Here is a 17,873-nt window from a genome sequence, read left to right as displayed (position 1 = left end):
GTACCCGTTATCGATTACGCCTGTCTCATCCTGTCCGATATCTTGCACCATTCTCCAGTATCCGGTATCGATCCCGTCTGTCTTGTCCTGTTTGATATCCAACTCTAGTCTCCCGTATCCGGTATCGATTCCGCCTGTCTCATCCTGTCAGATATCTTGCGCCAGTCTCCAGTATCCGGTACCGATCCCGTCGGTCTCTTCCTGCCTTGTATCTGACTCCAGTCTCCAGTATCTAGTATCGATCTTGTCTGTCTCGTCCTGTCCGGTATCGACCCCGTCTGTCTGGTATCTCCTCGTGTATTTGGTATCGTTCCTGGCTATCCGTCCTGTCCGTTATCGACCCCATCTGTCCGGTATCTGCTTGTGTATCTGGTATCGGTCCTGTCTGTCCCGTCAGGTCCGGTATCACCTCGTCCCTCCTTTATCTGCTTGTCTAAATGGTATCGATCTCGTCGGCCTTTGGCTTCCTGTTCTTCCACTCCAGACTTGTCTTATTTCTTCCGCCCAGCGATTGCAGAATCACTGGCGTTTGTGTTAACGTGCATTCCCGTAAAATAAAGCTTGTGTGAGAAACGTTACGCATCTGGATCCTCCTCCGGTTCTGGTTCTGACATAAAATTGCAATATACAAACATATGTTGAACTTTACAAAGGGAAATATTTTTGGTTTGTGACTACTTTGTGAGACTTGTCTTTAGAGAATTTTCTTAATTGATAAAATAAATAATAAAATCATACAGTATCAGTGAATGAATTCAGCCTCATTCCAACACACAATTTCCTTGTTTTACAGAAACCTTGTTGGTGAGGCCTAGGCCACTTTAAATCAATATTGTTGTGTGGTACCCGAGGTTATCAGGGACCCGAAACATATACTTTAATTGATGTCTACGTTTATTGGATCTATTTCTCCAGTCTTCCTGGATCTTGACAGTGACAGCTATCAAATATTACTACGGGATCTGTAGCCATACAATCAGGAACTAAAGTCATTTATGACTGACAGCTGGCCATCGTGTATGTGGAAATATTTTGTCTTTTGTTTTTCTCTGTTTTAAGGAAATTGGAAAAATAATACCCCAAAAATCAGTTTTATACATTTTGATTCCATTCAACTTGGCTCTATAGGTATTTTGTATCAATCATTCCACATGGCAAAAACAATAACAACAAGGAAAGCTTCCTTTACTCTGCTCCCCAGGGCGTCAAGTTCCCTGGCCTTTTAGGATTTTACAGTCCTCCGCGTAACAATTTCATCTCTGAGGTAATCGTCCCTGCAGTTTGGAGCTCTTCAGTGGCAAGTGGAAATAAGGAGGCGAACCTCGTAAGAGGCTTTCAAGTGCCAGTGGAGTAGAGGAGAAACAAGTTATTCATGCCCAGGGATTTGAGGACGGAGCTGTGGGAAAACACATCCAAGGTGGCTTGTCATTCTAGAGTTAAACATATGCAACCCGTCTATGGCCAAAACTCCTCGCGGCTAGTCTTGACAAGGACTTCAGGGAATTCAATTAACAAAAAACTCAGTTGTTGATTGTTGTGTACGTTCAAAATCTTCTGTTTGAGGAAAGAAGGAGAAGCATTTTTTGCCTATGCAGGTTCTAATCAACATGCGGGTCATGAGAGTAGACTAAAAAGAAAGTGCTACAGCGAAGAATTTCCGTATAGGTTTTGATTACAATAAAACAAATCAAACAAGATATTCAGGGTTTGTGACTCCAGAACGAGCATCAACAAAATAGATGACCGCTGTTTTTATAGGAAATGGCTGTGACTTAAAAAAACAAAGCATTGGTGGTTTCGTGGAAAATCACCAAAACTCCATTCTCACCCAAAACCTGTTCGGATTGGATCTTGCTGGATTCCACTGGTGGCCTGGCAGGACGCGATGCTCCCTCCCAACCATACAATAGGACACCACTTAGAACAGTGTTGAGAGTCTCAACTGTCTCAACTTGAGACAGTATAACAACTTGGATACATCAATACATCAAAAAGTATATTAGTGAATAGTTATTAAAGTAACGATGTGATGAAGAAACAAAATTAAAAGGCTATAAGCAAGAAAGAGAAGCTGATACACTCATGAATTTATATGCAGTGACACATTTCAATATTCTAACAATGCTAACCTTAACCATATCCCGTAAAAACGAGGTTTTGTGCAATAAAAAAAAAAGTTTTGGATTGATCCATTTCGGGCCGAATTTTAAAATGGGAAAATATTGCATCGTAATTAAGCAAAATGTCTTCCTCTTTGTCCTACAGACACGGTCCAGCAGTTGCCTGCCTGACTGACCAAAGTGAAGGACAAAGATACACAATGGTGCCGCCACGTGGCTCAGACAGCAAGCTTTGTAGGCTTCACATCAGTGCGTCGCCTGCGCTGCCATGATCAAGTTCTGACTGTGGGTGAGTATTAAAGTTTCTAGATAGTTTCACGCAACTTAAAACAATAATACAGTAGTGAGCATTTCCTGCAATGATTGTTAAGCAATTTACCTAATCTCGCATGAGGAGCTTTTCAAAGTCGGTCCCTGACTGCCCAAAGTGAATAAATGAAGGTTATCTCAGCTTTCAATTAGAGAAAGACAACATGCCTGAAAAAAAATTGGCTGGCCTTCACTCCTCAAAAACTCTCAGACAGGACACAGATTAGAGGAGAAGATACTTTGTCCTCTAGATAATTTTGCCTGGCTCACAATGTTGCTCGGTCACTTAGTTGTCAAAGCTACCTTGCTCGATCATAGTGCTGTTGAGGTGAAAGAGAAGTATTCCCATAGTTTCTGCTTTATCTTTTTCCAAAAAAGCTTTGATTTTGATGTGGTCATTTGTAGAAATAAAATTGGAATGGTCCGAGAGTTATTGTTATGGCGACGAAAATATTATAAAATATTATAAAAACCATAAGTAAGATCTCCACCAAGAACTTGTTCCATCTTCAAAGCCTCATCCACCTCTATCTCCTCAAGGTCCATCTTGTACTTTGTCCTCTAGATAATTTTGCCTGGCTCACAATCTTGCTTGGTCACTTAGTTGTCAAAGCCACCTTGCTCGATCATTGTGCTGTTGAGGTGAAAGAGAAGTATTCCCCTAGTTTCTGCTTTATCTTTTTCCAAAAAAGCTTTGATTTCAACATGGTCATTTGTAGAAGTAAAATTGGAATGGTCCGAGAGTTAATGTTATGGCGACGAAAATAGTATAAAATATTATAAAAACCATAAGTAAGATCTCCACCAAGAACTTGTTCAATCTTTAAAGCCTCATCCACCTTTATCTCCTCAAGGTCCATCTTGTTCACCTGTCTTTTTGTCTTCTTCCCCTGTGTCGGCCAATCAAACCCCTGAGCCTTTAAGGAAGATAAACTTTACTTTTTCCTCATGTTCTTTTAACACCCGGATTGTGAGATGTGATAGGTATAACAAACGCTGTAGCAGTTCCGTTGAGGTTTTGAATACAATAAAAACAAAACTAGATATTCCGAGCAAGCGAGGACAGTACAAAGCTTCTATCGGTTTCAGAAGTGCACTTTCAAAACGGATGACAATCATTGACATACCAGAGGGGCGGATCACGGTGAGCTATGACAAAAAGGAACTATTAGTCAGTGGTAAGGTCCACGTATTATAGCTTCACACCATTCCTTTGTCCAGACTGAATTGCAGAGAGAAGACTCCAGGTAAAATTCCGTCCCTCCCCTCAGCAGTAAATCGGAAAGCCAGTTAGAACAATTTAGGGACTGTACAACGATAAATAAATCAGAAGTAAATAACTAACATTTGGGGCGGCATTGGCTCAGGAGGTAAAGCGCACGTCTTGGGATCAAGAGGTTTGATTCCTGGCTCATTCCTGTTATATGTCGAAGTGTCCTTGGGCAAGACACTGAATCCCTTATGCCCCTGATAGCAGGTAGTTGCCTTGCATGGCTGATGCTGCTATCGGTTAGTTAGGGTGTGTAAAAGGGAAAGTGTGAAGCACATTGTAAAGCACTTTGGGAGGTCTTCCCAAAGCACTCTACAATGTCTTGAAAAACACTATATAAATGCAGACCCTTCACATTTGGTTGTTGGTTGGGTAATTTTTGAGCAAAACACAGACAAGCAAGCAAGTGTGCATATTTAAAAATACAGCTATTACAAAACTGAGTTTGGTTGTGGTTTACTTAATTATTGATTACAAAGTAAAACACACAGATAAAAACTTGTCAAAGTTCGTTGCGCCTCTCTGGTAGCACAATAACTTTCAAATTGCTAAATACCTAACATCGTTAGCATCCATTAGCAATTCTTCTAACAAAGCATTGCATGTGAAGTCAGGCGTCCTCTTCCATGCAAGCAGAATATAATGGCAATCAAACAAGAGAGACTTATAAGATACAAGAGACACATAGTCTAATTTAGTTGGAAATGTGAACAATCTCACAAAAACATCGGATTTCACGTAAAAATATTGTAAATCTTAAATTGGCCGATACTTGAGAGCGGGCCCCCAACCCTAAGGCCACCGAGCTCAACTTCATCCGCCGCTTTGCACGAGAGACAGGGCGCACTGCCCGATAGGGCGCCCTTTACAATTTGAAGAAAATCTGAGACTTTTGTGTGTGTCTTTTGGGTGTGAAGATATGGTACATATAAGGCCTAAAAAAATCCAGCCCAACACGACCCTGCCCGCAGGTATTAAAACCCGAGCCCGACCAATTATCTTGATTTGACGGACCAAGCCTAAGGCAAACACTAAATTTCCTACGTCGCTCATATTATTTGAGAGGACTCGGCAGTAGGAGGGGTGATTTTGCCGACTCGCCGCAAACCCCATTGTATAAGCCCTGCATAAGTGTTTTAATGTAACCTATAGTCAGGGGCCATAGTTTCTGGCTAGGACTTTGGCTGCATTCTGGTCTGTAGAATATCTTAAGCGAGGTGGATTGATCCTCCTTTACTGATGCTGCTTGGCACCCGTTCCTCCCCTAGGGCTTCTTCTTGCGGTGGTGCCCTTCTTTCTGTTGGCAGATTTGAGACGCTCTCTTTATTTTTTATCAACTTCTGCTGCTCCACAACCTCATTCCCTGGTGTATCGTAGTCTCTGCCATGCCAACAGAATTCTATTTATCACTTGTTTCCTTTCTGTTGTTCTATTCTCTTCAAACTTTGTCCCGTATGAACGTGGGCAAACTCAAGTTTTTGTTATAGTGCTCCTGTGTCCCTAAATGCAAATTTAAACACATAAATCTTTAATTACTGCAGTGTGAAGTTTATTTTGTGTGTGTTGGAGTTACCGTATTTTTCGGACTAAAACCCCAAAATGTGTGCCTTGTAATGCAGTGCGTCTTATATGCAGACAAAATTGGAAATGTGTGACCATATTTGTGCAATTATTGATCATTCGATCAATTTTATCGCAGACCACAATTGCATAAGAATGGTGGAAACTTTTTATCTCCTCAAACTTAGAATTTTTAAGTGACAAAAGTTTCGAATAGGTGTGATCATGTGTTTATTTCTATCTTACAGGACAACCGAATTACTTCCAACAATGCCTTTTTCTCCCTTCAGTTCAGAATAAGCGGATTACTTCCCACTATACTTTTGTTTTCATTAAGTTTAGGATCTTCAAAAAGTCTGTGAAACAAAATTTAATCTGAGTAAAAGTGAAACAAAACACTATAACGGTTTTTAAACACTTTCTGTGTCCTCAATTCTCTAACATATCTGGTACTGTGACTACAAATTGTGTGATAATGACCTAATGCTTTTTCAGTTGACTTTGATTCCCATTGCATCGAACGTCATCCAATTGTGAACAACCACTTCTGTTCTTAGCTGCCTGATGGTTAAAGTTTGCTGGTCTTACCGTTGCTATATGGAACGATTCCGGTCGCATCCAATGTTATGCAATTGTGATTAATCAATGCACGAATACGTTACTTTTCTATTTTTTGTGCAACCTGACCCTCTTACTGTAGGTTTAATTCCATGGGCCTTATAGTCCAATGTAGTCCGTGTTATAGTCTGGTGTGCCTTATGTATGAAAAAATATCACAAACTACATATTTTCAGGGGCACAACTTATAAAGCGCTGCACCTTATTGTGTAGAAAATACGTTTTGTTTTTCATCACCAGCTTAGATGTAGCCGATAACACATGTGTTGGTTCTATTCAGGTAATGCGGAGCCAAATAACCAATCCTGGAGATGCCGAAGAGAAGAGATATTCTTGCCATTGTGTTGATTGTGTTACCCTGGACTCTACTCATAACAGTTTGGCACCAAAGCGCGATCGCTCCGCTACTCGCCATCCACAAGGGTACGTATCTCGGACGCACTCCACGGCCTGTATTGCATATTGAAGTGGGTCCTCGAACCTCACTCCGCACTTTGAGTTTAGATACGGGCCTCCTCACTTCGATCCTCTCTCTTGCTATGACCATCGGCTTCATTGCGGCTTTTCAACACTTATCTGGTCATTGTGGGTTTGAAGTGTATCGTGATGCTCCATGCCTTACATCAGACATGTTAAAAGTCCGGCCCGGGGGCCAGTTATGGACCGCGATACAATTTATTTAGTGGCCCGTGCCTTCTGTCATCAAAAATTACTATGCGGCCCACCTATAATGGACCTCGGTATAAATTAAATTTGTACATAAAAAAGCACACAATTTTACCAGATGATGGCAGTAGCCCTTTGGCAACCTTGCACTTGGCTATGCGTGAGAATTTTAGGCACAAAAGGAAAATTGACTGTGAGGGCCGCCACTTCCAGGACAAGTGTAAATTTGAGTACTTTTTCACCGAAATCCAAAACAACCCTGTCCGTCTGATTTGCCAAGAGACAGTGGCTGTTATCAAGTACTATTATATCAAGTGCCAGACAAATTATGCAGACTACAAACATTAACTGGAAAAAAACTGATTTTTTTAAGTTTTACCAAAATAACGAGGTTTTGGAAGGGTTATTTCACACAAAATGACCATACTATAATACTGGGGTCATTATGGGCGTTCGAAATGCATTAATTTTTTTTTAATGCTCATTTTATTTAAAAATCAGGTTCTTTTTTGTGTGTGTATTTTAAACAAAAAAAAAGGTGCAGTTGAGTCAGTTTGATTCTACGTAGCTTGTGTTATTCCTTATGATTTGCAACGTTCGAATTTGGTTGTACTACACAATACAATGACATCTACTGGTCAAATAATACAGTGTCTCTTTAAAGCAGAGGTCCATTGACCAATTGTGGACTTCAGGATGATACTTTGAGGCCAACGCCTTAATTTGAGGGTTAAAGGGGAAGTGTGTATTATTTGGCCACAAGATGTCACTGTATCATGTGGGCAACTGAAAACAAGTGCTCCTTTTGGTACAAAGAGGATAACAACTACAGAGACTATAGGTGGCAAAAACGCTCTTTATTAATTTCAAAAAGAGAAATCAGTAAGAAAATGACTAGAAAAAAAAGAAAGAAAAATATGAAAAAAATAAGAAAAAAATAATAGAAGTAAGACAAAAAGAAAAAAATGGGAGAAGAAAAACATAGAAAAATAAAAAAATGAAAAATTCTAAGAGAAGAAAGTACTTTCGCTGCTCAACTTGTGAACGATTGTTCGTAAGTTTAATTTGTTCGTAAGTTGCTTCAGTCCTATATTTTGTATAGAATGCATGTTTAAAGTGTATATAAGTGTGTTTAGGGCTTGTGTAAGTAACCTGTATTGTTTTGTACTAAAAAATAAACATTTCATAAAATAATATGCTCCTTAAAGATAAATAAAGTGAAGTTTAAATTACTTGTGGAAGATGGGCTTCAAGAGTTAGCAGACTTACTCCTCCGTGGTAGAAAATTGATGAAAAATAAGTGATCCGACCATTTTCTTAACCGTATCAATCTTTCTTATTCCACTTTCATTTCAAAAGAAACGGCTCGCCTCTTCTTTACACATTCCACCAACCATATAAAATGGATGTTCGATATATTGAACAATAAAAAATATAAAAGTTCTTAGCGCGCTGGAGGTACAGTATAGTAGGTTTACACGTGAACTGGGAAGAGGAAGCCAGATTTCTTCTTCGGGGTGGATGCTGGGTGACCTCTTACAGCGCCACCACCCGCCGGTAGCTACTTCGCGGATTTTCACTTATTGCGGGTGGTTTTGGTCCCCATTAACTGTGATAACCGAGGTCTTACTGTACAAACGCTAACTTACAGCAAGGTCCGGACATTTTTCGACATCCCCAAAAAAATGTTCGTATCTACCGTTTTTAGTAAGTCAAATGGTCGTAAGTCGGCGAGTGTCTGTAAATATAGAAAAATGTAAAGGAAAAAGAGCAAATAGGCAAGAAAAAAAGAATAAACATTTTTGCTTTGAAAAAGTTTTTGAACTAGGTTTTGGGTTTTTTGGGGGGGTACCCTTAGCAGCAACATGGCTGACAATCATTTTGCCACCCTCTTAGTGAGCCTCATGTTATATCAAATAAATACACATTCCTTGACCTACAAGTCAATTTAAAATTACACATTTTTATAATAGTTGGTGTATTTTAGCATATTTTTTAAATCAATAGTGTTGTTTTTTTAACGTGCAGAGTGACCAATTTTAGGCGCTAAATAATATACACTGTCTGTTTAAATGCAGCTCACGCAGATTATGGATTTATTACTGATTGATTGGTTGATTGGTTGATTGGTTGATTGATTGATTGATTGATTATTCAAGATCAATGGATTTTTTTTCAGCGCTTTTCTTTTGTGGAAAACTCCACTCGGCCCATCTCACCCACGCCCTAGTTCCAGCGGCTGCCGACTCAATAGAGGTTGAGAACCTTACTTTGAACACAGTACATTCAGTAGTAAACAAAACGATTGATCAACTGCAAACCATTCATGTATTTTATCTATTTGGTTTAGAGTAGACCATTATCTAGTTTTACTCAACGGCGTTAACCGCTAATCAATCACAGGGGTCATTGAAGCTGCATTTGACGTCATGAATGTTTCCTCCAATCAGTTTAATGGGGCCACTTCATTAGTCCGTTCTACTCACGAGTCTGATAATCTTTCTAAACCTCCTCTTCTGACCCCCACCCCTTACCCAAGACCACAAACCAACACTGTAAAATGTCAAGTGACCTCCTGAGTAAACAAATGCAAAACAGACAGACAGTAAATCAATACGTCCATTTGTCCTTGATTTATGATGGCAACAAAACACGCACAAAAGGACTTCGTACAATGGAGTGCCTTGCAACAGTATTGGCATATTACCATATTTCATGTTTCAAACTTAAAGACAAAACAAATCAAAATATTTTCCAAGAATCAACATTATGTGAGACAAATTCGTGAAAAACCAAATGTATTCAACATTTTAAACTTTGTTAACAAATACAAATTGCATGATTTTGTATACTACCAACAGAACCTTAAAATCACATCTTAAGCCAACAGGGAGCCAATGCAGGTTAGCTAAAATCGGGGTAATGTGGTCAAACCTTCTTGTCTTAGTTAAAAGCCTTGCTGCAGTATATTGTACCAGCTAAAGGCTCTTGATTTTGGACTTTGGGAGACCGGAGCGTAGTGCATTACAGTAATCGAGACGGGAGGTAACAAACGCATGAATTATAATCTCCGCATGACTAAGACAGCATAGGGCGAATTTTAGCAATGTTGCGAAGATGGAAAAAAGCTGTTCTAGTAATATTCATAACATGTGTTTGAAAGGACCGATCGAGGTCAAATGACTTCTAAATTTTTGAGTATACCATGACTACATAGGAACCATTTTGAAATTTTGTTGGTAAAATAATAAAAGCCTCATATTTAATTTTATCCTTTGGACACAAAACATAGCACAATGTTGCCATCAAGCAGCACTGAGGGACGTCTGTTTTAGGTTTTCCTGGTGATGGACCAATGTGGGGGTAAGAGAAAGGGGTGCTCAATTATGGATGGTATTTATCCAAGTAAAAACAGGACCCAAGTAACAAAAAAAACAACAATTGGGCACAAAGCAACCCACAAGACGCACAACTAAGAAACCAGAAACAAAATGAAACAGACCAGGCATGGCGATGGAACGAAAAAACCCGGCGATGCGTGCTGTTCAAAATGTCCTTATTAAGGGATGAGGATAATTTGAAACTGGTCTGTGGGTATTGGTCACAGGGTGCCCAGTTCCAAACGTGCTTGGCGCTCCCCGGTGGAATCAGGTGCACCAGACCTTAACAGTTTGCCTTTTGATTGACTGGAATAAAAAAAAGGATCACAACTATAGCAGATGCAAAGACATCCTAAGAACTGAACAACAGTTTGGTGAAGTGAGCATAACATGCACAAGAATATCTATTCAGGGGGGGAAATAATATTTTAGTTTGATGTACGTCTGCCCATTCGATATGATTTGCAAGCTACTTCCTGTAGTGCATACCTGTCACACATTAATTTTCACAACCATTTTATAAGATAAATATAAAATGTGTTTTTCTTGGACTTTTTAATTTTACATTTAATTGATTTATACTTAATTTTGGACTTTGGGAGACCGGAGAGTAGTGCATTACATATTGTTTGTGTCTCCCATGTGGCTTCTTGAAAATACGAAACGGGCCTTTTTATGGTATTCTTCGAGAAAGGGCTTTTTTCCTGCCACTTTACCATGACGGGTAGATTCATGCAGAGTATGACTAATAGTTGTCTAATGTAAAGATCGTCCCATCTCAGCTGTGTATGCCTGCTGGTCGTCCAATGTGATAATGGACCTCTTGGTTGCTTCTCAAATTAGTTTTCTTCTGGTTGGGCCGAAAGAGGGACGACCAGGTCTTAATAGGTTGCGGTGGTTTTATGATTCCTCCATTTTGATATTATTGCTTGCCCAGTGCTCCAGGACATGTGTAAATGTTGCAAAATCTTCTGCTAGCTTCTTCCTTTAAAGACATCTGAGCCCACCACAGAGCACATACTCTTAATCTTAGTCTTAATTACACACAGTTTCCCTCGGCCATTGTTAGTCATTTAGGTCGACATTAGGTGGTCATCAGGGAATTTCTGGTGTCAGTTGGGTAAGCTGAGAGAACAGGAGGCCTTTTCAGTTTTTTCATTGTAAAGATAGATAGATAGATAGATAGATAGATAGATAGATAGATAGATAGATAGATAGATAGATAGATAGATAGATAGATAGATAGATAGATAGATAGATAGATAGATAGATAGATAGATAGATAGATAGATAGATAGATAGATAGATAGATAGATAGATAGATAGATAGATAGATAGATAGATAGATAGATAGAGAGATAGATAGATAGATAGATAGATAGATAGATAGATAGATAGATAGATAGATAGATAGATAGATAGATAGATAGATAGATAGATAGATAGATAGATAGATAGATAGATGGATGGATAGATGGATAGATGGATGGATAGATGGATAGATGGATAGATGGATAGATAGATAGATAGATACTTTATTCATCCCCGAAGGGAAATTCACATTTCCAGCAGCATCCCTGAGCTGAGAACAATACAATAATGAAGCAAAAAGAATACTATATACAAATACCCAGTGTGACGTGCAAATGCCCACTGTAGCGTGTTATATAGAATAACTAATTAGTGCTACACAGAATACATATTGCAATAAGATTCGGTAATATGCAATGTAGGTGGTATGGTTTACTGTGGGCTTTTACTCTGCCGGGTAGAGTTAAAGAGCCTCATGGCATGAGGAAGAAAAGATCTCTTCAGTCTGTCCGTAGTACAAGACAGTGACAGCAGTCTGTCGCTGAAACTGCTCTTCTGTCTGGAGATAATGCTGTGTAGTGGATGCGATGGATTGTCCATGATTGACCGCAGCTTTTCCAGTGCCCGTCTCTCAGCTACTGTTGTTAGGCTGTCCAGCTCTTTGCCCACAACAGAGCTCGCTTTCCTAGCCAGTTTATTGAGACGAGAGGCATCCTTTTTCTTGACGCTGCCTCCCCAACACGCTGTCGCATAGAAGAGGGCCCTTGCCACAACTGTCTCATAGAATATTTTCAGGAGCTTTTTGCAGATTTTGAAGGAGGCCAGCCTTCTGAGGAAGTAAAGTCGGCATTGCCCTTTCCTACATAGAGCTTCTGTGTTGGCAGTCCAGTCCAGTTTGTTGTCCAGCTGCACACCCAGGTATTTGTAGGTCTGGACAAATTCTACTCATTCTCCTTTGATGGTTACAGGAACCGGGTGAGTTCTGGTTCTCCTGAAGTCCACCACCATCTCCCTGGTCTTGGTGGTGTTCAGGTGCAGGTGGTTTGCGTCGCTCCATCGGACAAAGTCCTGTATCAATTTCCTGTACTCCTCCTCCTGCCCATTTCTGATACATCCCACGATCGCAGTGTCGTCGGCAAACTTTTGCACATGGCAGGACTCAGAGTTGTACTTAAAGTCCGATGTATATAGAGTGAATAGGAACGGAGAGAGCACGGTCCCCTGCGGAGATCCTGTGCTGCTAACCACAGTGTCCGATGTACAGCCCCCTGTTTCACATACTGGGGTCTGCCTGTCAGGTAGTCAGTAATCCATTCTACAAGGTGTGAGCTAACTCCCATCTCTGTCAGTTTCCTACTGAGTAGCGGAGGCTGTATGGTATTGAAGGCACTGGAGAAGTCCAAAAATGTAATCCTCACAGCCCCCTTAGCCCTATCCAGGTGAGAGAGGGATCGGTGTAACATGTATACTATAGCATCCTCCACTCCCACCTTCTCCTGGTAAGCAAATTGCAGTGGGTCGATGGCGTGACGGACCTGTAGCCTCAGGTGGTGCAGCAGCAACCGCTCCATGGTTTTCATCACATGTGATATTATGATAATATATTATAATTATTATTATTTTTATAATATATTATATTATAATCATATTATCATTATATTATCATATTATAATAAAATGTTAAAATAATTTGGTTCAACTTTAGGACTGTGTCTCACATGTCAAGTCAAGTCATTTTTATTTGTATAGCCCTTAATCACAAATAGTCTCAAAGGGCTTCACAAGTTATTACATATAAGAAGTTTAGGTTATTCTTATGCTATAGAGTAGAAGTGAGTTTTAGGCTTGGATTTAAACATTTCCACTGAGGTTGCAGATCGGATCATTTCACAACACCGGTGCCCGGATGGAGAACGCTCTCGAACCAGCGGAACACTTCTTGACAAAGGCTTCGGGCCAGGACATAGGGGGAAATCAGATCTGAAAGATATGAGGGGGAAAGTCCATGTATGATTTTGTATAGTAATAGGAGAACCTTAAAATCGCATCTTAGGCTAACAGGGAGCCAATGCAGGTTAGCCAAAATTGGGGTGATGTGATCGTACTTTTTTGTCCTAGTTAAAAGCCTCTCTGCAGCATTTTGTACCAGCTGAAGACTCTTGAGTCTGGTCATCGGAAGACCGGAAAGTAGTGCATTACAGTAATCGAGACGGGAGGTAACAAACGCGTGAATTATGATTTCCGCATCCGACTGAGAAAGTATAGGACGAATTTTAGCAATGTTACGGAGATAGCAGAAAGCGGTTCTAGTAATTTTCTTCATATGTGTTTGAAAGGACAGATCGGGGTCAAAAATGACACCTACATTTTTAAGTGAGTCGCTCTGTGTGATGTGGCAATTGTCGATGTTCACAGCGGTTTTAGAGTATAAGTCACGGGACTTAGATGGACCAATAACTAACATTTCAGTCTTTTCAGAGTTAAGACGCAGGAAATTGAGTGACATCCACTCTTTTATCTCAGTGAGGCAGGCCTCCAAATTTCCACAGTTTAGTGTGGCAGATTCCTCCATCGGGAGATAGAGTTGAGTGTCATCTGCGTAGCAATGGAAACTGATATTATACTTGTGAATAATATCACCTAGTGGAAGCATATAAATGCTGAAGAGAAGGGGGCCAAGCACTGAACCCTGCGGATCACCACAGGTAACACTAAAGGGCTCAGATGTCAATTCGCCATATTTAACGCAGTGTGTCCTATCTGAGAGGTAGGATCTGAACCATAAGAGGACGTTTCCTGAGAGACCAATCCATTTTTCCAACCGTTCTAGCAAGATCTAATGGTCCACTGTGTCAAATGCAGCACTAAGGTCCAGCAGCATCAAAAGTGATGATGCGCCAGAGTCCATTGCCCGTAGGAGATCATTGGTTACCTTAATCAGAGCTGTCTCAGTAGAGTGGTTAGCCCTGAATCCTGATTGCATTGATTCAAAGAGATTGTTCTCGGACATGAAATCATTCAGCTGCTGTGCCACTACTTTTTCAAGTATTTTATTATTCACATGTTGTTGATTCCTAGAAAATATTTTGAAGGTTTTATCTATAAGTTTGAAAGCTAAAATTTGGCAATATGTCCAAAAGTTCTGGGGGGGCAAATTCATAAAAAAAGCAATGCATATACAGCAATACAAAATCTCCCTGGATGATGAGCGGTAGCAATGAAACCGCTAAGTGTGAAACAAAACGGGAAAAAAAACAAAAATACTCACTGTTATTTAACCCGACTGCTCACGGGCTTGTTTTTGTGAGCGATTCTAAAGAGGAGTTGGAGGTTTTGGCAGCATTATTGCTGGCAGGCTGTTGTGAACATCTGGCCATCAGCAGATTGTGTTAATCTACAGGCTGCACACTCCCCCCAAAAAATCCTCTTTTATGTCTCAAGTGCAAATGGCTCTGGGGATGAACTCTTGACGAAGATTGTTTTCAGCCACGGGAAAATGAAAAAGCATAAATATCCTCAACGATTCTAGTTCTGTAATCTTATTATCTATGAGGTCGACAGCTCATTTTGTTTTGTCTTTCTACATATTGTTAACATTCATGTTCACGGTGACTGGGACTGCTTTTATAATATGGAGCAAGGCAACCTTTTCATTAACTTATTCTGTACATGATTGTGTATGATATGATAATTACAAAATCATGTGTTAATTATAAAAAGCTATTTCAATCAAACAACAACTCTCAGATAAAACCAGTTCATCTTAAAGACAAAAACCATAGAAATTACCTTAGCTCAAATGTTAATAAGAAATAGTTTCCTGTTACAAAAACAAATTAATATTTTGCTATTTGAACAAAAGAATCGGAATACAATAATCCCTCGCTATGGTTTATTTCACGGTTGTCCTACTTCACAGATTTCCATTGTACATTGTGTTCTACATTCTGATTGGCTAAGACAGTGTTTCTCAACTGGTGGGTCAGTACAAAAATATGGGTTGCGGACCTGTTTTCTGTGGGTCGCAGGCCTTTGTCTTGGCAAAATGATGCTGAAAAGAAGAAAAAACAGAGGGTGAATTACACTCCTAATGCTCAATCTCTTCCTACTGTTTAATCCATCATGGCATCCCAATCGTGTTTGAGAGGTAACACACCTCATTTCATATGGATTTTGTTGATTTATCTCCTCTATCTGTCCATAATAATGGGTCACCAGAAAGTTGGTGAGAAGGGGAAGAAAAAGTGGAAAACAGTGACAACTATGATTCAGTGGAAGAAGGAAGTGATTGCGAAATACCAAAATGGTGAACAAATGTCTGCTATCGATGCACTGATGGAAAAGTCAGTAAATGGTTTTAAAATTGTATATTTGTAGCTTTTTACCGGTATAATAATCTTTGATAACTACATATTTAAATAAGTATTGTTTTTAGATACGTGTTTTATTAATATTGAAGGTACAAATTATTTTAGCGCGTTGCTATTTTAAAGCAGTTTTAGGTCGTCACTTACATGCCATGTAGGCTTATTTTCCCAATCTATACAATACTTGAAGTCCTTTTGGTTTTGCTGGTTATTTAGTTTTGTTTTCTACAAATTTTGAAAAAATGCTCTGTCTCTGCTTTAAACTGCACAATCCTTTCATTCCATCATCCCATCCATTATCTGCACCGCTTATCCTCAGTAGGGTCGCGGGGGTGCTGTAGCCCATCCCAGCTATCTTCGGGCAGTGGGCAAGGAACACCCTGAACTGGTTGCCAGCCAGTCGCAGGGCACACAGAGATGGACAACTCACTAGCTCATTCACACCTAGGGACAATTTGGACCGGCCAATTAACGTGACATGCATGTTTGTGGGATGTGGGAGGAAACCGTCGTGTCCAGAGTAAATCCATGCAGGCACAAGGAGAACATGCAAACTCCACACGGGGAGGTTGCGGTAGCTGGACTTGTAACCTGAACCTCGGCACTATGGGGCTACACGCTAACCTCCCAGACGCCATGCCGCCCCCTTTCATTCCATAAATTTAAAAAAAGTGGAAACTTTGATTTGGTTCGCTTCTAATTACGGTGTAATGGTGGGTACTGAAGTCAGACAATTCGATAAACATTGGGCTAAAAGGTCTCCCTATCATTTGAGGGTACAGTAGTCATTTGTAAAAAAAAAAAAAAAAGAAAGAAGAATAAATAAAAATATGAATATAAATATAAATAATAACAAAAATAAAAATGATTATAATAATAATATTAATGATAATGATAATGATAAAGATGATGATAATGATGATTTATACAGTACTTTTATATGTTAAACAAATGTTTGAGCCTGTAAACAGTCTTTGTTCTTTTGTTTCAGTGTATATTCGAGTATTTAATTGTTTAATAATTGTCAAAAAGTCAAGGTTTCTACTTCACATATTTTGCTGATCATGAGCTCATTTTAGAACTTAGCTCCAGTGATTACCAAGGGATCCATTTATTATTTTTAATAAAATCGTTATTGTTATGTGAATTTTGTTTATTTTCTTTTTTATTATTTGCAGTTATATAACGTTTAAAACAGGGGTAGGCAAACAACGGCCCACTGACTTTTTCATCAAGCCCGTCAAACAAAAATGTTGTTAAAGAAAAAACTACTTCTAACTATAATGTGGTGAATTAGTAGCACTGTAGGTCCAAGTGCCCCTAACATTTCACTTTACATTTTTTGGATTTTATTTATTAGGATAATTATCAAATGTAATGTTAAAAAAAAACTCTTTGCGGGCTAGCTGTATTGCATTGTGATTTTCAATGTATTTACTTATTTCGCATTTCAAAAGCAATTTTATTGAATATTTATTTACAGGCAAAGAGAAATATGTGCAAAAAATGCAAAAAAAAAAATCAAATGACAAAAAAAGAAATACATGTTTCTTAAATTGCTGAGACAATTGGAGAAAAATTGGATCCTTTTTTTCACCCCTATGGATTGCTAAGGTGTCTAATTCAAGGATAAATTGTAAGATCCAAAAAATAAAATCAATAACTTTTTACCCCTGGCCAATTTTTTTTAACCCAATGCTCCCCGCAACTTAAATGCCCCCCGACCCCTTGTTTACAATGTAAACATATAAAAATAAACATGAACTATTAACAATGTAAATATGGCAAAAAATAAACATGCCTTGTTACAAAAAAATATAGTTGCCATTTTTTCACATGACAGCAACAATATCCATGCATCATCTGCACCGCTTATCCTCAGTAGGGTCGCGGGGGTGCTGGAGCCCGTCCCAGCTGTCTTTGGGCTGTGGGCAAGGAACACTCTGAACTTGTTGCCAGCCAGTCGCAGGGCACACAGTGACAGACAACTCTCTCGCTCATTCACACCTAAGGACAATTTGGAGTTACAATTAACCTGCCACACAATTTTGATCGGCCAATTCACCTGACAAACATGTTTTTGGAATGTGGGAGGAAACCGGAGAGCCCGGAGGAAACCCCCGCAAACACGGGTAGAACATGCAAACTCCGCAAAGGAATGTTCGATCTCATTACCTCAGAACTGTGCCGCACACGCGCTAACCACTGTGCCGTTGTGCTGCCCACAGCAACAATATATCATAGGAAAAATGAGAACACAGAATATGAAATG

General features: G+C 39.5%; 1 protein-coding gene across 2 annotated transcripts in view; it reads left to right on the top strand.

The window, feature by feature from the left end:
* Nucleotides 1–17,873, top strand: part of b3gat1a (beta-1,3-glucuronyltransferase 1 (glucuronosyltransferase P) a) — a 154,006-nt gene that overhangs the window by 109,253 nt on the left and 26,880 nt on the right. For both annotated transcript variants that reach the window (XM_088345199.1, XM_088345200.1), the window contains exons 3-4: nucleotides 2,266–2,409; nucleotides 6,158–6,300. In XM_088345199.1, coding sequence (XP_088201325.1) covers nucleotides 6,189–6,300 — 112 coding nt within the window. In that variant the 5' untranslated portion in view covers nucleotides 2,266–2,409; nucleotides 6,158–6,188. The remainder of the gene's footprint in view (nucleotides 1–2,265; nucleotides 2,410–6,157; nucleotides 6,301–17,873) is intronic.

This window comes from Urocampus carinirostris, chromosome 10 (assembly GCF_059441175.1).
Source record: "Urocampus carinirostris isolate Australia breed hairy pipefish chromosome 10, RoL_Ucar_1.0, whole genome shotgun sequence".
Classification (NCBI taxonomy): Eukaryota; Metazoa; Chordata; class Actinopteri; order Syngnathiformes; family Syngnathidae; genus Urocampus; species Urocampus carinirostris.
This window is presented reverse-complemented; position numbering and strand designations above follow the sequence as displayed.